This window comes from Malania oleifera, chromosome 10 (genome assembly GCF_029873635.1).
Source record: "Malania oleifera isolate guangnan ecotype guangnan chromosome 10, ASM2987363v1, whole genome shotgun sequence".
Taxonomy (NCBI): domain Eukaryota; kingdom Viridiplantae; phylum Streptophyta; class Magnoliopsida; order Santalales; family Ximeniaceae; genus Malania; species Malania oleifera.
The window spans coordinates 10,365,498-10,389,803 of record NC_080426.1 but is presented as its reverse complement, the minus strand read 5'-3'; the positions used below and the strand labels follow the sequence as shown (position 1 = coordinate 10,389,803).

General features: G+C 35.6%; 2 protein-coding genes across 3 annotated transcripts; both read right to left on the bottom strand.

Annotated features, from left to right (window-relative positions):
* Window positions 1–11,950: 11,950 nt before the first annotated feature.
* Window positions 11,951–14,643, bottom strand: LOC131165561 (ankyrin repeat-containing protein BDA1-like). Its single transcript, XM_058123481.1, has 2 exons — window positions 13,970–14,643; window positions 11,951–12,872 (listed from the first exon to the last, which is right to left on the bottom strand). Exons 1-2 carry the CDS (start codon window positions 14,570–14,572, stop codon window positions 12,600–12,602), a joined length of 876 nt encoding a protein of 291 aa, XP_057979464.1. The 5' UTR covers window positions 14,573–14,643; the 3' UTR covers window positions 11,951–12,599.
* Window positions 14,644–16,310: 1,667 nt separating this feature from the next.
* On the bottom strand, window positions 16,311–23,310 carry LOC131165562 (ras-related protein RABE1c-like). 2 transcript variants are annotated; one of them, XM_058123482.1, is made up of 9 exons: window positions 23,132–23,310; window positions 22,927–23,038; window positions 18,906–18,978; window positions 18,377–18,477; window positions 17,748–17,813; window positions 17,293–17,390; window positions 16,978–17,040; window positions 16,790–16,882; window positions 16,311–16,632 (listed from the first exon to the last, which is right to left on the bottom strand). In XM_058123482.1, exons 2-9 carry the CDS (start codon window positions 22,997–22,999, stop codon window positions 16,549–16,551), a joined length of 651 nt encoding a protein of 216 aa, XP_057979465.1. In that variant the 5' UTR covers window positions 23,000–23,038; window positions 23,132–23,310; the 3' UTR covers window positions 16,311–16,548. The 2 variants fall into 2 exon arrangements, with proteins under 2 accessions (XP_057979465.1, XP_057979466.1); XM_058123483.1 differs by having other exon boundaries at window positions 23,174–23,310.
* Between the last annotated feature and the right edge of the window lie 996 nt (window positions 23,311–24,306).

The window sequence follows — 24,306 nt, the reverse complement described above, 5'->3', positions numbered from 1 at the left end:
CGAGACCCACGATTCACGTCATGATTTTGGAAGAGTTTACAGGAAGCTCTGGGGTCTCAGCTATCATTCAGCACGACATTCCATCCTCAGTCAGACGGGCAGACTGAGAGGACGATTTAGATACTAGAAGATATGCTCCGAGCATGTGTTTTAGATTTTGGGGGTAGTTAGACTCAGTTCATGCCACTGGTAGAGTTCGCGTACAATAACAGCTACCAGTCCAGTATTAGCATGGCACCATTTGAGGCACTATACGTTAGGAGATGTAGATCTCCTTTGTTTTGGGATGAAGTAGGTGAGCGGCGAGTAGTGGGACCAGAGTTGGTACAGGAGGCATATGATAAGGTTCGCCTTATTAGGGACAGGATCAGTGCAGCTCAGAGCCAACGGAAGAGTTATGCCGACCATCGCCGTCGGAATTTGGAGTTTGATGTGGGGGACCACGTATTTTTGAAAATAGTTCCATTGAAAGGAGTTATGAGATTTGGTAGGAAGGGTAAACTTAGCCCTAGGTTCATTGGTCCATTTGAGATTTTAGAGAAAGTGGGACCGGTAGCCTACAGGCTCGCTTTACCACCTTCATTATCCATAATTCACGACATATTCCACGTATTGATGTTGAGGAAATACGTCCCAGATCCTTCTCATATTATCAGTTATGACGAGTTGGAGCTTAGCGATTTACTAGGGTATGAGGAGGTACCAGTACGTATTCTGGATAGGAAAGTACAGGAGCTACGTAACAAAAAGATTCCTCAAGTAAAAGTTTTGTGGAGGAATCATGCGGTAGGAGAGGCTTCTTGGGAGTTCGAGGAGCATATGAGACTGAGGTATCCGCAATTATTTCAGGAAGTTTAAATGTAATTAAAAAATGTGAGTAAATATGTAGTTTTCTTTTACAGGTACATGTATGGTTTTAGTAGTGTAGTATTTTGTTTTGGGAGGAATTTTCTTTTATATATGTAATCTCCCAAGACTTGAGATGTAACCACGGTATTCCTCTGCCATAAGTGAGGGTAAGTAATAAACGAGTAGACCATTTTGCCTCATAAGGGATGATGAATTACATGAATAGTAAATTTCGAGGACGAAATTTTTATAAGGAGAGGAGGATGTAATGACCCGAATTTTTAAATGGAATTTAAATAATAAAGGAAGGGGATTGGAAACAAAAATAAAGAAGGAAGCAACCAAGCTTCATCGACGAACACAGGGTTTCGTCAAAGAAGTCTAAAGAGAATTTGTCGATGAACACAGGGGCTCGTCGAAGAGAAAATACCGAGAGGGGTTCTGAGGCAGCCTGAATTTTGTTGACGAATACAGGGTCTCGTCGATGAAATTTGTTAAGAACTCGTCGACGAAGGTCGGGCTCGTCGACGAATTTCGTCGCCTATAAATATGAAAAATCCGATTTTTAATGTCATTTTAAGCTTCCTCTCTCTCTCCTCTTCGGCTCTCTCACTCTCTCTCTTCAATTTTGGGCTGGTTTTACTCCGAATCGAAGATCTGAGGCTACCACGACGCTCCTGGCGAAGTTCCCTGCAAGTTTGCCGGAGCGGATCGTCGGGAAAACGAAGTTGGAAATCATCCCAAAGTTGAGGTAAGGCTTTTTAAGCCAAATTAGACTTTATGGTAGCTATAAAAATTGACGTACGCATGAAAATACGGATGTTTAATACTGGGAGTTTTGAGTTTCAGGATATTGAGTAGGAAATCCTACGGGGGTCAGGCTAGGAAATTTGAGAGGCTTTCTCAGTAGTCAGGTAAGGGAATAAATTAAAGCAGATGTTTTCCATACAAGTTATTATTATTTATGAGCACATTTATTTTAGGAAAAGCCTATGTTATATTTGTTTATCATATATGAAAAGTATGTTTGGAAAATACTGCTATTATGAGTAAAATGTATATGCATGTATGAGATGCTAGAAAATCATGATTTTGGTACGACTTTTAACAGAGCATGTGTGGCATGAATATTATTTTATGTGAAATGAGATAAGATATTAAAGCTTTTATGAGTAAAACACATTTTCAGGTATTATGAAACAATGAGTTATATTGTGATGATTTTGACGATTGTATGATGAACGATGTATTTTCAGAATGTTTATACCTGTAACAGCTTTGGCGCGAGGCCATATTTATGTTATCGGTGCGAGGCCATATTTACTCTGATTTTGGCACGAGGCCATATGTATGTTATCAGCACGAGGCCGTATTTTATATTATCGGCACGAGGCCGTATTTATATTATTGGCGTAAGGCCATATTTACTATGATTTCGACGTGAGGCCATATGTATGATTTCGGCGCGAGGCCGTATCTATGTTTTCGGCATGAGGCCGTAATGATGTTACGTATGATCATGTATTATATGTTTTCACAACCAGGATGTTAGTTTAGTTCAGACCAGAAGCTCGGTACCGTAGCTATGGGTTGATTTTGGCACGAGGCCTTATTAGTGCTACCGTCCCATGAGGGGATGGGAGATGGATAGTCGATGTGACTTTCAGTAGAGTGTAGACGTCCACCTGGCAGTTCGGATCAGGGTGCGGCGGGCCCATCGTACTTACAGACATAGTTGTTTCGGCAGTGATCGGCCAGCCATTGTCGGGTCCCGCCTTCGAGCTGCACAACCCGTCATGGGGGGTAATACATGACATTAACTAGCTGTTCATCCTGGGTTGATTTTCAGTATTACGAGCTATAACAGATGTTTATATATGTTATGATTTATTAACATATATGAAAATACATGATTATACAGTGTGATATTATGGTTATTATCAGAGTTAAGAAATGTAGTATACATATATAAGCACTCTTAATATTCATGTTACCACACAGCTGTATTTAGTTTATTTTCCCTTACTGAGAAGTGTCTCACCCCCAGCATTAATATATTTTTCAGGAAACCCAGAGAGACGGGCGGAACAGGGCCGCCGTTGAGTGTTTGGTGCTTCACTACTTGAAGGGTAAGCCCTGAGCTAGGACTAGGAGATTTTTGTTGCATAGTCCTAGCGTTATTTTGACTTTTTGGAGATTGTACATATGAACAGTATATTGATGTTAATAGAAAGCTCTGATATTATGTTTTATGGATGGATGTGTGAATTTTTATGTTTACTGCTGCTAGGTTTTCCGCTGTGTTTGATAGTTGTCCCTGCTACCCACGGGTTCGGGTTGACCATTTCATTTATTATGTGATATTTTATGTTTATAAATTGAGGGACGTTACATTTGGTATCAGAGCCAACACCCAGCCTGAAGTGTGATGAGATTCACATCGCCTGGGTTTGGAAATGTGGGTTCGCAATGAGGATGTTGCGTTCTATAAGTAGGGGAGAATGTGATACCCCATGGATGAAAGATTTAAAAGGATTATATGTTACTACCCATATCAACAAGGTGCACCTTTCTTTTCGGGCGCTTTCCCATAAAAACTCCAGGTTAAGCGTGCTTGCCTTGGAGCAATATTGGGGATGGGTGACCTCTTGGGAAGTTTTCTCAGAAAGTGTGTGAGTGAGGACAAAATACACTGAAAATGACATGTGTTGATCTATGGGGCCAGTCATTAGTCCGATAAGGCCCGCCCCCCTGTTGTCTAGTTCAGGTGGAGGAGGAGAGATGCAGTGCTTCCTGGCAGACCCAAGTTGGGGCGTTACAAATGGTAGATGAAATGGTCAACCCGAACCCATGGGTAGCGGGGACAACTATCAAACACAGCAAAAAACCTAGCAGTTGTAAACATAAAAATCCACACATCCATCCATAAAACATAATACCAAAGCTTTCTATTAACATCAATATACTGTTCATATGTACAATCTCTAAAAAGTCAAAATAACACTAGGACTATGCAACAAAAATCTCCTAGTCCTAGCTCAGGGCTTACCCTTCTAGTAGGGAAGCACCAAACACTCAACAGCGGCCCTGTCCCGCCGGTCTCTCTGGGTTTCCTGAAAAATATATTAATGTTGAGGGTGAGACACTTCTCAGTAAGGGAAAATAAACTAAATACAGCTGTGTGGTAACATGAATATTTAGAGTGCTTATACATGTATACTACATTTCTTAACTCTGATAATAACCATAATATTATACTGTATAATCATATATTTTCATATACGTTAATAAATCATAACATACATAAACATCTGTTATAGCTCGTAATACTGAAAATCAACCCAGGATGAACAGCTAGTTAATGTCATGTATTACCCCCCATAACGGGTTGTGCAGCCCAAAGGCGGGATCCAACAATGGCTGGCCGACCACTGCCGAATCAACTATGTCTGTAAGTACGATGGACCCGCCGCACCCTGGTCCGGACTGCCAGGTGGACGTCTACACTCTACTGAAAGCCACATCGACCATCCATCTCCCATCCCCTCGTGGGACGGTAGCACTAATAAGGCCTCGTGCCAAAATCAACCCATAACTACAGTACCGAGCTCCTAGTCTGAACTAAACTAATATCCTGGTTGTGAAAACATATAATACATGATCATACGTAACATCATTACGGTCTCATTCAGAAAACATAGATACGGCCTCGCGCCGAAATCATACATATGGCCTCACGCCGAAATCATAGTAAATATGGCCTTACGCCAATAATATAAATACGGCCTCGTGCCGATAATATAAAATACGGCTTCGTGCCGATAACATACATATGGCCTTGTGCCAAAATCAAAGTAAATATGGCCTCGCGCCAAAACTGTTACAAGTATAAACATTCTGAAAATACATCGTTCATCATACAATCGTCAAAATCATCACAATATAACTCATTGTTTCATAATACCTGAAAATGTGTTTTTCTCATAAAAGCTTTCATATCTTATCTCATTTCACGTAAAATAATATTCATGCCACACATGCTCTGTTAAAAGTCGTACCAAAATCATGATTTTCTAGCATCTCATACATGCATATACATTTTACTTATAATAGCAGTATTTTCCAAACATACGTTTCATATATGATAAACAAATATAACATAGGCTTTTCCGAAAATAAATGTGCTCATAAATAATAATAACTTGTATGGAAAACATCTGCTTTAATTTATTCCCTTACCTGACTACTGAGAAAGCCCCTCAAATTTCCTAGCCTGACCCCCGTAGGATTTCCTACTCAATATCCTGAAACTCAAAACTCCCAGTATTAAACATCCGTATTTTCATGCGTACGTCAATTTCTATAACTACTATAAAGTTTAATTTGACTTAAAAAGCCTTACCTCAACTTTGGGATGATTTACAACTTCGTTTTCCTAACGATCCGCTCCGGCAAACTTGCAGGGAACTTCGCCAGGAGCGTCGTGGTAGCCTCAAATCTTTGATCCGGCGTAAAACCAGCCCAAAATCGAAGAGAGAGAGTGAGAGAGCCGAAGAGGAGAGAGATAGGAAGCTTAAAATGACATTAAAAATCGGATTTTTCATATTTATAGGTGGCGGAATTCGTTGACGAGACCCTGTATTCATCGACGAAATTCAGGCTGCCTCAGAACCCCTCTCGGTATTTTCTCGTCGACGAGCCCTTGTGTTCGTCGACAAATTCTCTTAAGACTTCGTCGACGAAACCCTGTGTTCGTCGACGAAGCTTGGTAGCTTCCTTCTTTATTTTTGTTTCCATTCCCCTTCCTTTATTATTTAAATTCCATTTAAAAATTCGGGTCATTACATTGTGACAAAATGGTGTATATATATATACTGAAATATTTTATGCAAAAATAAATATAAGAGAAACTCAGTTATGTTTATAAACTGAATTATGGTGATATAAGATTTGAAATAATGAAAATGTTTAATTGTGATATACCAAAGTATATTTTATTGGAAATGATTGGAATATGATATGTATGTATAGAAATGTTTTCTATGATAAATGTAACGCCTCGGCTCTCTAGGTGGCCCCGAAGTGCTACTAACATACTTAACATGCATATCTCTGATAATAAACACAAACTACCCTCCCTAATAAGGGACATATGAGTGTATCATATTGATATGTATTCTTATGCACAGCAGAAAACATAAAAGTTCATACATCTTCTCATAGACTACCAGAATATATAACTATTTCTTATATACATTCATACATACTAAAACATAATTTGCTATTATAATCTCCAAAAGACATCCTGACCAAAAATTCAATACATATACAAAACTTACATAAACTAAAACAACACTATGCTACAAAGTCCATCTAGAAATCTAGGACTGATTTCCTGTAGGACCTAAAACAAAGGTTGTATATTGGGGTGAGATACTTATCAGTAAGGTAGATCATATTATATCAGTGGGTGACAACATGAGTTTATTTCAGTAGAAGCAGTTAAACATTTAAAACATTCTCAATCCTATAATATAGGAGATATATATATAATTCTTGCAATAGATAATTCAGCATCATTACAAGCGAGAGTTCCTGAGGTTAGGGTAGGGTACAAGCCCATACACTGTACAATCTCTCCGAGCGTGTGTATTAGATTTTGGGGGTAGTTGGACTCAGTTCATGCCGCTGGTAGAGTTTGCGTATAATAACAGTTATCAGTCCAGCATTGGCATGGCACCATTTGAAGCTTTGTGTACGGTAGGAGATGTCGATCTCCTTTATTTTGGGATGAAGTGGGTGAGCGGCGAGTAGTGGGGCCTGAGCTTGTGCAGCAAGCGCGTGATAAGGTTCGGCTTATCAAGGACAGGATCAGTGCAGCTCAGAGCTGACAAAAAAATTATGCTGATAATCGCCGCAGGAATCTAGAGTTTGATGTGGAAAATCATGTGTTTTTGAAGATAGCCCCGATTAAAGGGGTTATGCGATTTGGGAAGAAGGGTAAACTTAGTCCTAGGTTTATCGGTTCATTTGAGATTCTAGATAAAGTGGGGTCGGTAGCCTACAAGCTAGCTTTACCACCTGTATTGTCTAGGATCCACGACGTATTCCATGTTACTATGTTGAGGAAATACGTCCCCGATCCTTCTCATATCATCAGTTATGATGAGTTTGAGCTTGGTGATTCACTGGGGTATGAGGAGATACCAGTACAGATTCTGGATAGGAAAGTACAAGAACTACGTAACAAGAAGATTCCTCAGGTAACAGTTTTGTGGAGGAATTATGCGGTAGAAGAGGCTTCTTGGGAATCCGAGGAGCAGATGAGACAAAAGTATCCGCATCTATTCCCAGAAGTTTGATTCGGTAAAATGTAAGTAGCTAAGTTATATTTCCTATTGTAGGTACATGTAATCGTTTAATTAGTGTAGCATTTTAGTGTTGGGAGAATTTTCTTGTGTATATGTAATCTTCTAGGACTCGGAATGTAACCACGGTATTCTTCCGCCATAAGTGAGGGTAAGTAATGAAATAAGTAGACCATTTTACCTAAGGGGTGATGAATTATACGAATAATAAATTTTGAGGACGAAATTTTATAAGGAGGGGAGAATGTAGTGACCCGAAGAATAATATGATTTTAATAATAAGAGGGAGAGAAATAGAAACAGAAATAGAAGGAGGCCGTAGACTTCATTCGTTGCATTTTGGGGGATAACCATAATTTCAAGTAAATTGCCAGGACTCGTCGACGAATACAGGCCCTCGTCGACGAGTGCATAAGAAAATTTGTCGACGAACACAGGGTTTCGTCGACGAGAAAATATCGAGAGAGGTTCTGGGGCAACCTGAATTTTGTCGACGAATACAGGGTCTCGTTGACGAGGTGACGTGTTTCATCGATTTCCTCGTCGACGAAATCCCCTGTCTATAAATAGAAAAATTTAGATTTTTAACTTACAAATGAAGCTACCTCTTTTCTCTCTCTCTCTCTCTCTCTCTCTCCCCTTCAGTTTTCCCTCTTTTTTTCGTCGATTTCAAGCCAGATCTTCGCCGAATCGACAATCCGAAGTCATCACGATGCTCTTGGGGAAGTTCTCTCTAAATCTGTTGGAGCAAATCGTTGGTGAAAGTTAGGTGGAAACCATTCCAAATTCAGGGTAAGACTTTTTACTCAATATTTGGAGTTTTGATAATTGTAGAAAGTGATATACTCGTAAAAATACTGAACTTTAGTTCTGAGAAATTCTGTTTCCAAGGGTGTTGAATTGGGAACGTAGGAAATCATCCCTAAGTTGAGGTAAGGCTTTTAAGCCGAATTTAACTTAGTGGTAGTTATAAAAAATGTGTACGTACGAAAATACTGAATTTTAATACTGGGAGTTTTCATTTTCAGGGTATTGGTCGGGAAATCCTACGGGGGATAGACCAGATTGTTTTGGGGGCTTTCTCAGTAGTCAGGTAAGGGGATAAACTAAGTTAGTTCTTTTTGAGAAAATGTAAGTATATATATAGTATTTGTTCTGGAAAGTAAATATGTTTATATATATATATATATATATATATGAGTTATATTTGGGAAAATACTGTTTAAATAATGTTATGTTGAATACGTGGAAAATATGTTTAGTGTGACATGAGTATAAAATGTTGGAAATACTGTTTTATGGAAATGTGAATGATACGGATTTTTATGATGGAAAATTGGAGTACGGGCCGAGGTTTTTATATGTTTGCCAGCGTACGGGCCGTGCTATGTGATTGTGATTTTCCAGCATACAGGTTGTGCTATGTTTGCTGGCGTACGGGTCGTGCTATGTGACTGTGATTTGCCAGCGTACGGGCTGTGCTATATTTGCCAGCGTACGGGCCGAGCTATGATAAAATGTGTAATACCGGCATATGGGCCGATGATTTTCATGATACATGTATATACGCAAAATGATATAATTGATGTGAAAATAAATGATATGAAATATCTATGTATCACAGTTTTAGTATATGCTATATGATATCAGAACCTGGTCGGCTTGGTTTAGGATAGCACTTGCACGGTACCATTGCTATGTGTCCATGGCCTTCGTAATCATGATATTTGTGTTAACGCCGTTGTACGGAGTGGTTTGAGATTGGATGGTCGATGTGGTTATTAAAGAAGTGTGTTGTGATCACCCCTAGTGTACGGACCAGGTTTGACAGACCCATCGGACCTACAAACTACTGTTTGACTTGGAAATGGTCGGCCAACCATTCTCAGGTCCCGCCTTCGAGCCACACAACCCAGTCATATTGGGGTAATACATGACAATAGCCAGCTAACCTACTAGGAATGTTTTTATGTTATTATTATTATGATATGAGATGAGATATGTTTATGAAATGCAGTATGTTCTCTCATGTTTTGATATACATATGTTTTCCCAGATTTGATAAACAGTACTGAATTTGTTATGTATGATATATGTAGAACACTAAATACTCATGTTGCTATACACTAGTATTAGTTTATTCTCCTTACTGAGAGGTGTCTCACCCCTAAATCTTATAAACTTTTCAGGAGCCCCATATAGGAGAGCGGGAAAAGCCCCGCTGAGCTAATGTTGTATATCTGCCCTTTTTGAAGGGTAAGTTTCTTTTTGTAGGGATAGTTAGATTTTGTGGGAAATGTCCCTATATTTATTTTTGGGATGTATATATGGAAATACTGTGGACTATAGCAACTCTGGTATATTATAATATATGGTATTGAGATGTACATTATTATATGTTTTCTGCTGTTGGGGCTTCTGCTTTATGTTTTGATATATCCCTAGTACCCACGGGTCCAGGTAGATGGTGACCTGCTGAGCTGGGATGTATGACGTTGATATTATCATAAATACATAAATAAATAAATAAGTGGAAAAATGAGCAGGTCGTGACAAAACAAATCACCCAAACATATCAATTCATTTCCATATTTCATATTTCTTCATTTCTAAAAAGATATATTTTTCAGTACATATCACTTTCATCATTTCCCACATTTCACGACCTTATAATTCTCAAAGTAAATCATTTAACCCAATTTCAAACATATTTTAATATAAATCATATGCCACACAAATTTCATCTGATATTCATATCATAATAAATTTTAGGTAAAATATTATATTTTAATTTCTCATATTTCTTAACCAATAACCTTTTCAAAAAGACTGCTATAATTTATTCCCCTTACCTGGCTTACTAAGAGGTCTTCTAACACCCTAAAACCTACGCTCCACAGCGTTCACAGCCCAAAAGCCTGAAATTCACATTTACCCCACATTATTCAACTCAATCTCCACAATATTAACATTTAATATTCCCTAGGCCCTATATATTCCAAATTTACAATTAAAACTAACATTTAACACCCTTACCTCCATTTTGGAGTGGTGCCCCGAAACCCCAAATTGAAAATCTACTCCACCTAAGTTGCAGAGAATCTTTCCAAGAACCTCATGGTGGTTCCTAATCGTTGATTTGGGCTTTAATGAAGCCAGAATTGAAGAGAGAAGGAAGAGGGGTTCGTAGGTTTGGGAGAAAGAGAGGGAATGAAATTTTTTTAACAATGAAATCAGCTTGTGAGATCCCTTTATCACGCCCACTGTAGAGAAAATCGTCGACGATTTTCTGCATTGTTCACAAAACCATGGATGGTTTGGGCTTTAACCCGTCCATTTTTATTGTTTTACCTGTTACTAAGCCGCAGTAAAAAGAAAATCTTCAACAATTTTCTGTGGCTCTCACAAAACCGTCAACATTTTGGCTTCCCAAACCGAATTTTCTTCCTTTTCTTATTTTTCTTATTCTTTAAAATTTTTCACGTCTTTACAATCAGTACAAATGGTTGTGTGCTGATTTTATATGGCTATGTGCCGAGATATGATAGGATATGATTCTACATAGAATAAATTTTGAATACGACATATTTCATACAGTATTATGAAAATGAAATTATGTTATAGTTATATTATCTGAAATATATTATATGGTAGAAGAACCCTTATGGACTTGTTCAAATTGAGAGCACGGTACCGTAGCTATGATGATAGGCAGTGCAACCACACTACTTGGGGAGAGTGTTGGTAATGGAAGTCGATTTGACCTACGAAAAGATGCTGATCGCCCCTAGGTCTAGACCAAGCTCGGGTAGGCAAATCATACTACAGACGCGTTAAATTTGACTTAACCTGGTAGTAGGCCAGCCATGGCTACGTCTCGCCTTTGGGCCGCACAACCCGATCATGTGGGGTTATTACATGACGAGGTGTATGAATGTCTGAGGGAAAGTTTTAGGTATGTATATATATAACAGATGACATCTAAATATAGAGTAATTTATTACGATAAGTATGCTATGATGAAAAGTATGTTTTGAGAAAATTATGTTTCTTCATATATATGTGTGTGTGTGTGTGAGTTTAGCTTTATTTGCTTTATTAGTTAAAAGTTAATTATATAAAGGATAAGTTTATGATATATTAAAAACTCATGTTGTCACACACTGATAATAATCTATTCCTTCTTACTGAGAAGTGTCTCATCCCATGATTATATAACATTTTTCAGAGGCCATGAGAAGATTAGCCGAAGTCAGAGTAGCGTAGCGGAAGCGTGGGTGAGATAGAAGGTTCTATTTAGAATAAATATTTAATTAAATTATGTTTTTGATATATTTAGACTATTCTTTTAGGGATATGTAAATTGTGATGATGTAAATGATATTGGTGTTGTATTGGGATAATTTAGTACTCTGGTAATTATTATGGAGGTCTTCCGTTGTATGAAAATATTATTACAGGTGGTATTAGAGTAGCGAAATTTTTCGGGTCGCCACAGTTGGTATCAGAGATTTATTTAGAGTAACACTCCGGACCCTAGTTTCGGGTTCAAGGTGTCACAGTGTGTGTGTTAGAGAGAGAGGGAGAGAGAGAGAGAGAAGTCATACAACTCTTGAAACCAGAAAACTTGTCATAATGAATTAAGTTCTCACTTTAATCAAGCAATTTCCAGTGGTTATAACTTGTCATAGTAGATTTTTTGATGGGTTAATGGAGAGAAAGGCTAATACCAAAAAAAAGTTCTCTCTTTATCAAGTCTTGTCGGGCACACGTCCCCCTAACATGCGATTTCCTAAATTAGGAAAGAACAAAGACACAATCGCAATAATCACAATGGCAATAATGATCATTATAATTATCATAATCACGGGCAAGTAAAAAAGTCGTTTGCCTCTCATCTCATGCAGGGTAGAGTACTGTTGATGCCGCCATTTTTCTATAGAACCTGGCAGGACTACTTGAACATAGTAGTGCAAACTTTTGTGTAGCCTTGTGAGGAGGGTCGCGTACCAAGCCAAAACAAAGCTTATGACTACCAAAATAAAGAGTAGCAAATTGCACTCAAAGGAATGGGGAGAAATGAAGGCCACCGAGAGCATATAGCTTGCAACGAGGGAATACTCTAGAAGGAGCACATAAGGCCCCATTGGGCAACTAATGAAGACCAATCCCATGGATGCCAAAAATGTCGTCGTGTTAAAGAGTTGGAATAGAAGGTAATAGTATTTCCCCATTATGGCTGTCCCCGCTTGGTGGGCCGGTCTTGTGGATTTGGTGGATGTGATGTTTGGAATATAGTCGTCTTGCCATACTCCACCGGGAGGGTTTAGCCCTGCTTGGTAGGTTGTGGTGACAATCAATACAGCAACGACCGCCATGGCTTCACGGCTTTTCCTGTATTTTTTCCTTTATAAAGGAGAGTAGTTGCTCAAAAAGTGAAATCTCCTTTGATATTAAATGATTTTTAACAATAGTAATAATACTTGGCGGAAGCATTAGTGTTGACTTTGATGCTCCCACAGAATGTAATACATCAATGGTAATTTCTTGATTATTTGATAATGGCATTTGAGATTGTAAGATCTGTAAACTTGTAGAACCCGCGAAGTTCTGTGCTTTTGTGTCAACCTCATGCTCAATTAACAATTTCATTACCTGTAATTATCACAAAGAGTAAGACTTATTATTCTTGAGTGAAAAAGGTGTGCCAAAAGTTGATTTACTTTCTTTTATGAAAAAAATAAGTTTTTTTAAAAAATAAAAAGCACGATAAGGAAAAGAAATTTTTCATAAAGGTTTCATTCAAATTTGTTCAAATGTTGGGTAGAAATTCGATCAATTTTTTCCATGAAAAAAGTTCTTTAATCAAAATTTTTCATAAAGGCTTTATTCAAATTTGTTCAAATGTTGGGCAGAAAGTGGATCAATTTTTTCCATGAAAAAGGTTCTCTAATTGAGAACTTTGTGAAAGAATTAAAAAATAATAATTTTTTTTCATAAAAACCTCATTCTTTAGTGGGAGAATTGGAAAGAAAGTAGCTCAACTTGTCCATTAATAACCAAAAGATGTGCTTTCAAAAAAAAAAAAAAAAGTAAAGTTTTTCATGAGAAAATCCCCCAACCGATGAGAAAAATTTTCCATCTCAAAAGATAGGAAAATATTCACAGGAGGGAAACGGGAAAATTGAACTTCATGGTTACTTAAAAAAAAATCTGAGCTAAATCAAAATTAGGGTAGACTTGTCACTATCCCTCCATAGAAATTGTATTTTCTTTGAAAAATAGGATTGCTAAAGATTACATTTATAAAAAATTACATAAACGCCATGTTATTTCTCCATTTTGGCTTGAAGGTTGAAAACAATTCAAAACTGATCTCTAAATTTTATCTCCAATTATTAAAAAATTAAAATTAAAACATGAGATGACAGTTCAATTTTTCTTTGAAAAAAAAAAAGAAATTAAAAAACGAAAATGGGATTGTCTGCAAGTGAAAGGCCACTAAACCTTTGCATATTACCATAAATCCTGCAAGAGAATGGGTCCAAAAAGGATACTAGAAAATGAGAAACAAAGAACAATATTATGGCCTTTGGAGAAAATGGATTTAGCCTTGTGTGAGTTCACGACAAAATTTAATATAAATAAATATTATATTTTATCAAAATCCACATAAATTCATAAAATTCACACAAAACCAAAACCAAACCTGGAAATATAAACTACCAAAGAGAGAGTTACAAAGATTGTACCTCAAGCTGGCCAGAGGAAGCAGCAATATGCAGCAATGTGTTTCCTTCATCATCCTTCCAATTCAACACCTTTTCCTTCATGTCGAGCACCTCCCCTTGTACATGGAAACCCAGTTGCAGCCATCCCACTAAAATCTTAAAAGCTTCAACCTTCCCATTCTTGAGGGCAACATGCAGAGCAGTCTCACTCTGGACTGTCAAATCTTCCAAAGACTCTGGGCAAGCTGACAGAAACTGTGTTAGAATATCTACGCAGCCTTCTCCTGCTGCCCAGTGCAATGGGGTTAAGCCCTCTCTTCCTTTAACCCGGACAAGGCTCGGATCGACCTGTACAAAGCGCAGGGTCATCTGGGTATGCTTATTCTGCAGAGCAAGGTGCAGGGGACAATACCCATCTCTGTTTGGTTTCCGAGAAAATGATGGCATTAGCCTCATGATTTCCAAGGCAAAGCGAGTGTTGCCTACGGAAGCTGCAATGTGGAGCGGAGTATCAGAAAATGGGATCTCTTCCATGTTCTTCAGAAGATAAGGGTCCTCACCAATTAATGCATAGAAGGAATCGAGGTCTCCTTGTTCAGCAGCATCTTTTAGCCTTTGATTCATTGTGGTAATCGTTAAATTTTATGTTTATTGGTGCAGATGTGTATGAAGAAGTGAGCTGAACCTACAATGATGCAATTTCTTTGTCAAGATACAATTATATTATAGATGCAGAGGCTTCTATGGTGCAGTGCAGCAAGGGAGGTTCCATCTGAGACCTGTGCTGTGTTCTGGGTGCAGGACCAAGTCAATGCCGGAGGCAGTCAAGGTCAAGGTGTTTTGGTGGTTAGGAGATCTTAAATCAAACGTTCCCACTTAATTTCTTGGAAAAGAAGAAAGAGGAGGAAAAGACCAAATGTGTATAGGAATAGAAAAGAAAGTTTGGATTTGTCATTTTATGGTTGTTTGGTTCAAGCGAAAAAAAAAATGAATGAACCATAAAAAAATAGGAGAAAACCAGCATAGGCAAATAAAGCTTAGCAACCATGAAGGCTTTCTAGATACATCACGTGTTAAAATTTTCCCCTAGTCATTCGCAGACGATAGGCTTTCTAGACTGATGATCGAAAAGTATCTTTGCTTTTGACGCGTGAAATCATATATGGATTTTTTTTTATTTTTTACTTTTTGGTTTTGGTGTTGGGTCGGTTGAAATATGTCACCCTGTGGCTACCTTTCTAACTTAGAACTCATGGCGTAAAAAGACCATAAATATATTCGACAGAACTAAATTGTCCTATTTTCAAATTTTACTTTATACTAAAAATTTTATTAAATATTATAATTAAAAAATAATAAAAATATTTTATAATTAATTTTATTATTATTTTTTAAAATTTATATATATATTTATTTTAACTGTATTTAAATTCATATCATCATTTCATTTTGACTTTAATTTAAAAATATATAAAATAAATAATTTAATTCAAAAAATATTTTCTAGATATTAAAATTTTTTATAATAAGTTGTCAAAATAACTGAAAATCATAAAATCTAACTTTTAATTTTTTAACAAATAACAAAAAATTAGCAATAAAAATAAAAAATTGGCAACATACATAAATGCATTTTTATAATCTATTTTTTTCACTATAGAGAATTAGAAATAGAAAACAACTATACTAAATTTTGAAATCAACTTAATAATTCTTTTGAATACGAACATGTTAGCTTAACCATTTGCACTTCTTCATTTATAATCATCTCATTGACACTAGCTTAACCATTTGGCTTCGCTCATTACCCTAGTCCACTTGAATAAAAGAATTTATTTGAGAAAAGAAAAAAAAAATAAGAACAAAATTCATTTTCCATTATATTTTCTTACCGTATGAAATACTATTAAAAATAAAATTTTATTTTAATACAATTAAAAATTAAAAAAATCAAATATTAATGATTTATAAAATCAAAGTTTTATTCATGAATTTAATTTATTTTTTATTTTCTTTCTCAATTTCCTTGATAAACAAATATAAAAATATGAATTTCTTAATATTTTTTTTTTCTTTCTCTAATATTTTTTGAGTTCCAAATTAGACCTTAACCAATGAGGGAAAACTCTACAAGCGGAAACAGCATTTGGTAAGAAAAATGCCAAAGGATTAATAGTTATTTTATTTAAAAAAACAAAAAACAAAACAAAACAGAGGAAATAGAAGAACATCACATGCACTTCCTGAATGTAAAAGGTGGCTACTTCTGTTTGTCTATCTACATGAAGACGAGCAATAAATATAGATCCGCAACCCAAATTGCAAAACAAAAATGGAAAGAGTACTAACAAGATAAGAGAGAAGAATTAAGAAAATAAATATAACATAATAAATTCCAGAGTGAGAAACAAGCTAAAGCTAGTTGTAGTAGCAGAGATATGATAGGAGGATAGTATACGATCCCCACCAAACTGAGGTCCCTACCAGGCTTCCACCAGCCTGAATGCCACAATAGAGAACTCCCTCCCTCCCTCCCTCCCTCCCCCCAAACCGTTCTTCTCATTTGTCCCTTAACATATTTAGATTCGTCCCCTTTCTGTTTATGTACCACAACATGCTGATTTTTGGGCAGCTTGACTGCCGCTAGCTGCCTGGTCTGGTTGATTGATCTTAATCGTCTGAGGCTGCAACCATCCAATGTGGGGCAGGAGACATTAGCATTTGATAACAAAGAATATGATTTAGGATTCCCACATGTGATGGGCTGCAAATATTGCATTGCGTGAAAGGAATCAAAGCAATTAAAAAAACGAAAAAAAAAAAAAGTGGGAGAACTAATACCTCAGCTTTCGAATCAGTTTCTGCCAGCCTTTGCTTTATATCCCTTGCGATTGAAAAGAAAACCTCCTCCACATTTAAATTTGTCTTTGCACTCTACAGTATATCATGATCATCTTTTAATATCAAAAGAATACAACCCATGCATATAAATGGAAATTCTTCAGTACACGAAGCGTTTTTCAACTTACCGTTTCAAAGAACTTGATGCCATATTCATCAGCAAGAGCTTGACCCTTAGACGTAGGCACAGCCTGGGAAGAAAAGGACATTCTTTCCAATTTTATTAAAGCAGATAGCATATGCAAGAAATTCACATGGGCGCAAGCCCACCCATGCAGAAAGAGCGAATAATCAGGTGACTTCTAGAATCCTAGTCAAGGCATTAAAGCCACCAATTTAACCAATCATCCTTCCCTAACTTTTTCTTTTCTTTTTTCTTTTTTTCAAGTGAATTTGCACTTGGACCAGTATTAGTGATACAAGTCATGCAGCACCAAACCTACCCTTTTGCTTTCATCCATGTCAGCCTTGTTGCCCACTAATACCTTGTTGACATTGTCAGATGCATGTTGTTCAATGTTGCGTATCCAGTTCCTAATATCTGAACATCGAAAAAGCCCAGTCTCAGTAAGCGTTTAACGAGATGTAATTATCATCACAATAGATTCAACAGAATCAGATATCTCGAAGCCAACAGAGGCACATTCCCAACCATCCACATTGATGGATCTAGACTTCAGGCATCATAAAAACAAAGTCTCTGTTTAACCACAACCAAAAGAAATAGGGATACAAACAGTGCATTTTAAAACACCCGACAGGACGGGCATGAAGCTGATAGAATATTACAGCTTGACAATCATGATTCATCAACAGCGTGCCATCCAATTTAAAATGAAAAGATTCATCAACAGCATGCTATCCAATTTAAAATGAAGAGAGCAAGATGAGAAGTTACTGTTAAAAGATGACTCATCAGTTACATCATACACCAGCAAAATACCCATGGCTCCTCGGTAGTATGCTGCAGAAAAAATATGCTTCTTAGCAGACATTAAACTATTTAAAATGATAATAATATATGCAGAACAGAAACAAATATTTTTGGCATCATATTGCAAAGGCTAGGAAACCACTATTTTAGCATAATATTGCAAAGGCTAGCTATTAAACCAATGAATCCATTCTACTGATCTGTGTCTGTATTGCTTAGCCCAAAAAAAAACAAAAAATATCTGTGTCCTTGTTTCAATTTTCTAATAACATGTTCCAAATAATATGTTTCATTTATGAAGTGGCCAGTGCCAGGGTAAACATTTTTTATTTTACAATTTACAGTCAGTGAGTTCTCAATGTAGAAGGAGCCACCCCATCCCTCACCCTATTCATTCAAGCTTACAAGTAAGGATAACTAGAGCAGCATGCACATCCACTATAACAAGAATTTCATTTTTCTAATAACATGTTTCAAATATATTTATGTTACAATCTGGGAGTTTTCAATACATAAGGCGCCACTCCATCCCCAACCCTATATGTACATCCACTAACAAAATATAATTTAGAATCAAAAAGAGAAATACATACCTGTTGTGATTGTTCGGAACCGCTCCTGACCCGCTGTGTCCCAAATTTGCAATTTAATGCGCTTGCCATCAAGCTCAATGGTTCTTATCTTGAAATCAATGCTGTCAAAAGAAACAAGGAGCAAGACGATAAGAAGCATTCAATTATGGAAATTTTTGAGATAAACTCTCAAGTATATTTCACAAAGTCAAATCTACACCACCAGTGCACTGCAAAAGCCACTGTGCACCCTCTTGACAGGAAGAACCCAAAGTAAGAGATTCTCTAAACCAGTTTATCACGATGTCTGAATGATTATGTAAGATATCTGAACTAATTTTCCAACACTTCTACTCATGTTTTTCAACACCAACGGATGAATTCAAAAACTAAGGCAGTCAACATTTATCCACCATGGTAAAACTCTGCTAATTGCTTGAGCAGATGTAACAATCAGTGTCGCTCATTTCTTCAGGCCTTCCATGTCTACATGGCAAATTATGATTAAACAGTTCCAACATGAAGCCAACAGATTTCCAGCAATACAAACCCAATTGTTGTAATGAAACTGGTTGTGAAGGAACCATCTGAAAATCGCAGAAGCAGGCAACTTTTCCCCACACCTGCAAAGAACGTAAATATCAGTGATGATTTATCACTACAAACTGCTAACAAGAACCAACACCAAAAACTTGCTCTGTACAAAGGCAAATTAAATAAATTTATAAAAAAAAAAAAAAAAGAGTTCTCTTACACATAAGAAACTGATTAAACGAGCAAGTCTAAAACATGTTTTACCCGGCACTAGATCGCTTTGGCACATATAATCATATGTTGCCTATGTACAGCCAACATCCACCTAACTCAACCTAAATCATAGTAGTCAAATCTAGATTTGAGTCGGGAATTGAAACCCCAATTTTGGGAATTGAGAACCGAACATTGAATTGAATCATAATATTAGATACAAATTATCAAATAATTAAAAATCAATTCCAAATAATATGCATACTTGTAAAACAAACAAAATTAATTGAAAAATGAAATATTTTTGACAAATATGGATTGATCATGTCGCTGATACAGGATTTCCTTTAAAGCTAGTGAAATGCGTCAGAGTTGCATTATGATTTATTCTCCTCAAACATAAAGGCTATATTGCATTATTGCAAATATAAATAAGAAAGCAATGATCAAAAGAAGATATGTTTAATTGATACTATACATATTAATTAGATACTAAAGGCTAAAAAGAAGTAAGAATAAGAAAATAGAGACCCAACAAACTGATTACAATGACAGTGGATTTCGATTCTGTTATATATTTGGTTCAGACCTAAGATTCAAATCAATATGGGGCCAAATATATTTAATCAAAAATTTTAACTACTATGTCCAAAATTCTATATATCCAGCCAGCTTGGTACTTTTCTTCAGCTAAGCTATAATGTATTTAAGTTCATTTTAGTTCATGACAAACCAACCTGCAATCTGAGCTAGCAAGAGTACAAAATCACAAAAAGAAATGATCCTCATGTGGCTATCACAAAGGAACATGGCCAAGTAAATAGACAGCCGAATAACAATGAGGACTGCTATGGCCTGTGGGTTTATTATATAATTTTAAAAAATAAAAATAAAAAAAATAACTCAAGGGATAACAGATATTTTTTCCTGATTTCTTGTATGATCAACACAGTACTTAAGGGGTCATTTGGTATCACTATCAAAAATTAGAGAAACGAAAATCAAAAACAAAAAACCAAAAACCAAAAACAGAAACTAAAAACTAAAAAACCAACAACCTGTTTGATTAACACTTATGAAAACTAATACAAATTTAAAACTTAATTAAAAAATGCTCATTTTCATTTTTAAATCAAATAATATTATAATTTATGATTCAAATAATAAAATTACAAATACTACACATTAAAAAAATTACAATAATAAAAATAAAATTTATTATAATTATTTTACATAATTTTTATACTTTCAAATTTTAATTTACGATAAAAATTTTATTAGATATGACAATTGAAAAATAGTAAAAGTAATTTGTAAGTGTAAGTGGCTTTATTACTAATTTTTTAAATTTATGTATATTTTTATTTTAATTATATTTAAATTCATATGATCATTTAATTTTGATTTTAATTTAAAAGTGTATAAAATCAATAATTTAATCCAAAAAACTATTTTTGGATATTAAAATTTCTGACAATAGATTACAAAAACAACTGAAAACTATAAAACTTGATTTTTAGTTTTTTAGCAAACAGCTGAAAACCGACAATAAAAACAAAAAACTAACAACATAAACAAACGTGTTTGTAAAATTGGTTTCTTCACTATGAAGAAATCAGTGTTTTAAAAGGCTCAATCAAGGCTTTCCTTGAGGATCGCCTCAATGCACAACATGCCTAAAATGCCTTGAGGCTCAATCTAAAATACCAAATTCCAAAAAGGCTAATGCATTTCATGTTGAGGCTTAAGCATTTTTACTAAAGGCATCCCTTTAGCGCCTTTTAGTTGAGGCTTTCGCATTTTGGGTGTCTAATTCTTAAGTAACAATTGGTTAAAAAATTTAACATGTTTGTATAAAAGGAACATAATAATATGAGTTGATTTCTAGAACTCTAGGATCTCAATCTTTCCAAAATAATTGAGTTGTATCTTAGTTCATAAAAATAGTTTAAACTTTGTAATAGTATAGCTATCTCTTGTCATGATTTATGTCATGTATGAAAGTTAGCAATTTTTGAATGGCCAAAAAGAAGTTTGCAAAGTATATATAGTTTTTCTTTCTTACATTATATATGTGGCTTTCTTAATTTTTCCTTATATTTAAAATATATAAAATTTATTTACATATTTTTATCTTAAAAACAAATTCTTAAAAGGCTTACACCTCACCTCTTAAGGATTAAAATGCCTTGCGTTACGCCGTTGCCTTTTGAAACATTTGGAGAAACAGAAACAGGAAACAGAAAATAACAATGATACCAAACAAACACTAAGCCAATGCCTATGGTGGGGCATTGTTGCAATAGGTGTCCTGGAGGTAACCAGTCAATTTACATCTCACCCCTCCATTATCACCAAAAAAAGATAGGTAGATTTGCGCAATATTAATGCAGAAGACAGTCATTTCAAATAGATAGCTGATCTAATATGCATAAATAAACACTTCCACCAAGATGCCCAATAACAACTTTCTTAGGTCAAAGCAACCAAATAGAACAAACTACACAATCATCTATGAACAACCTCTAATCTCCAATAGGGTAAATACAGAAAGTGATATGAAGTTTACAACCAGTTTCTATCAAGGGCGTAACAATTTACAAACAATTTAAAGTTAATAATTCAGATAAATGTGGAATGTGGAATCAAATTAATCAAAGCGTCCAAACAACTATGGACACAATGCATAATTCAAGATTGAGGATAGAAAGATGAAAGAATGATCATGTACTACAAGCAAAATTGGCTAAAGGGATGGCTCATAATTATTACAAACAAATCAATATTGGGTTTTGCATCATTAATATCCATTGGCATATTTGGCAACTTCTCACTGGTCACAAGTAAAGGGAGGAGAGAGTACATGCATGCTTAAATGGAATTCAAGAGGTAAGATGAACCCTCCACAGATGCAGGGGGGGAGCATTGAATAGAGTTTGGGTTACATAGAAGCAGCAAGATAGAAATGAATAACTGATACAATAACAAAGAAGCAATGCTAACATGAGATTTTACAAGAAAATTCCCTATGTTCTCACCCACATGTTAGTGTCAGCTGCACGAGCAAACAGAAATGTTTTAAACATTTTCATTCCGTATTAAGAAAATCCCAAACTTGAATTGACCAAATAATCTACCAGGTCTGTTACCAGTATAAAACAAAACAAAAACAAAAACAATGTTAATTGTGTATACAAGTAAAAGGAAAATGCCGGAGTGTATGCAGGCTGAAACCAAATGTCTAACTTAATTGCCTCTGCCGAGAGAAAATGCAAAATAAAACCTCAAGAGTTGCAGCATTATAACCCATCTCATCTTAAATTGAAGAAAAAAAATATTTTGGATAGAGAATCAATCGATTGATTTGACTAATGAATCAGCCAAATCACCAGATCGCACAGCCAAACAGATACCAACAAAATCAAATTTTTCCAAATCAACTGCAACAATAAGAAACCTTTCAATCCTCAAATGCTATCAAACCCGAGTAGACAAACACTAAACGCTCATTCTGTTGCTGAAAGAACCCAGTAGGAAAAGGAAATCAAGACTGCAAATTTTACAATTCCAATTGTTAACCCCAAAATTCCGAGTGAACTGAACCTAATAGAACAGCGTGCACTATTTGAGTACGGTTTTTCAATTTCCTTAGCCACAGAGTCGTGCTTTTCGTTATTTAGAGACTATGGCAACTAAAAACATAAGATCCAAACTTCCCTGGTCAATTGTTATCTTTCCCTCTGCTTTCTCGGACGCCAAACGAAGGATTAACGAACTGACGGAAATAATGAGGAGAAAATGAAGAAGAGGATTATCAAACTAACCGCTGTCACCAATCAGGAGAAGCTTTATAAGATAATCGTAATCAGCACGAGCCCTTGCCGGTGGAGCAGCCATCGAGTAATGGAAAGCGAAACCCTAGAAACCGATCCGTTTCTGCGCACAAAGCATATAAGTATAAACACATAAAAATGAATGAGAAACAAAATAAGAGGGCGAGAGAAAGCAAATGAGAAGACAAAGACGAACAGGCAGGAGCGAGCGAGCGAGCGAGCGAGAGAGAGAGCCTACGCAGGTTAGAGAGGGTACGGCGACATGGGAGATCTCAGATAAGCTATGATCTCCGTGGAGATTGCAGACCCCTCCTCCGCGTCGAATACGTAGTTACATATGAAAAGTCAAAGCAACATTGTTACAGTTGTACACACGGATGCACTGGATCAATGCTTCCCTACTATTATTATTAATTAATTAATTATTATTGTTATTATTATTTTTATCATTATTAATTTATTCTCATCATCATCATCATTATTATTAACTTTGGAGATTATGCCATTTTTCAACAAAATATTTATGAGTTAACTATTAAGACTCTATTTATTACCAAGAGAGTTAGGGAGGAAAAATGGGGGAGGCGCAGCAAGCCATGTGCTTGTGATGACCTCGTTAAAGATCATAGGCAAAAAAAAAACAGTTTTTAAAATTATTTAGCCCTCCTATTTTGAATGAAATATAATAAATTTTTTAAGTTCAATAAAAATATGACTTTCCGATTGGTCAAGTAAAATTTTTTAGTAATAGAAGAGCTTAACATACCTTTTCGTAACTTTTATGGTTTGAGTACTAAATTTAAACTTGAGCCAAATTCATTCAAATTTAATATAATTTTTTATATTTTGATACATACATACATACATATATATATATATATATATATATATATATATTTGTTATCAATTTGAGATATCCTACCCACATCCCTATAGAAAATCAACAAAAATTAGTAAGATTTGCTATTTTATCATACTTAAAATTAAAGTTTTCCTTAAAAAGTAAATTTATTGAATTTTATTTTTTATAAGAAACTGTATTGAAAAGTTAACTATGATTCTTTGAATTTGATCATAACAACGATAGATTTGAAAATGATTTTGACATTAATGTTGATGCTAACAAATAAATCATAAGATTGATAGGATGGGAGGTTGATGAAGATTCATTGTTGTTTTGAAATCTACAAGATGATGATAGGTTTTTAGAAGATTCTGGTGGCCTCAAGGGATCTCTCTAATGCTTAAGTGAATAGATCTAAAGAAATGAAGAGGAAGGTTCTTCAGAGAGAGAGAGAGAGAGAACTGATCGAATCTAATTGTATGAACTTATCTTTTCGAGAATGATCTTCCCTTTTATGACCTATAGTT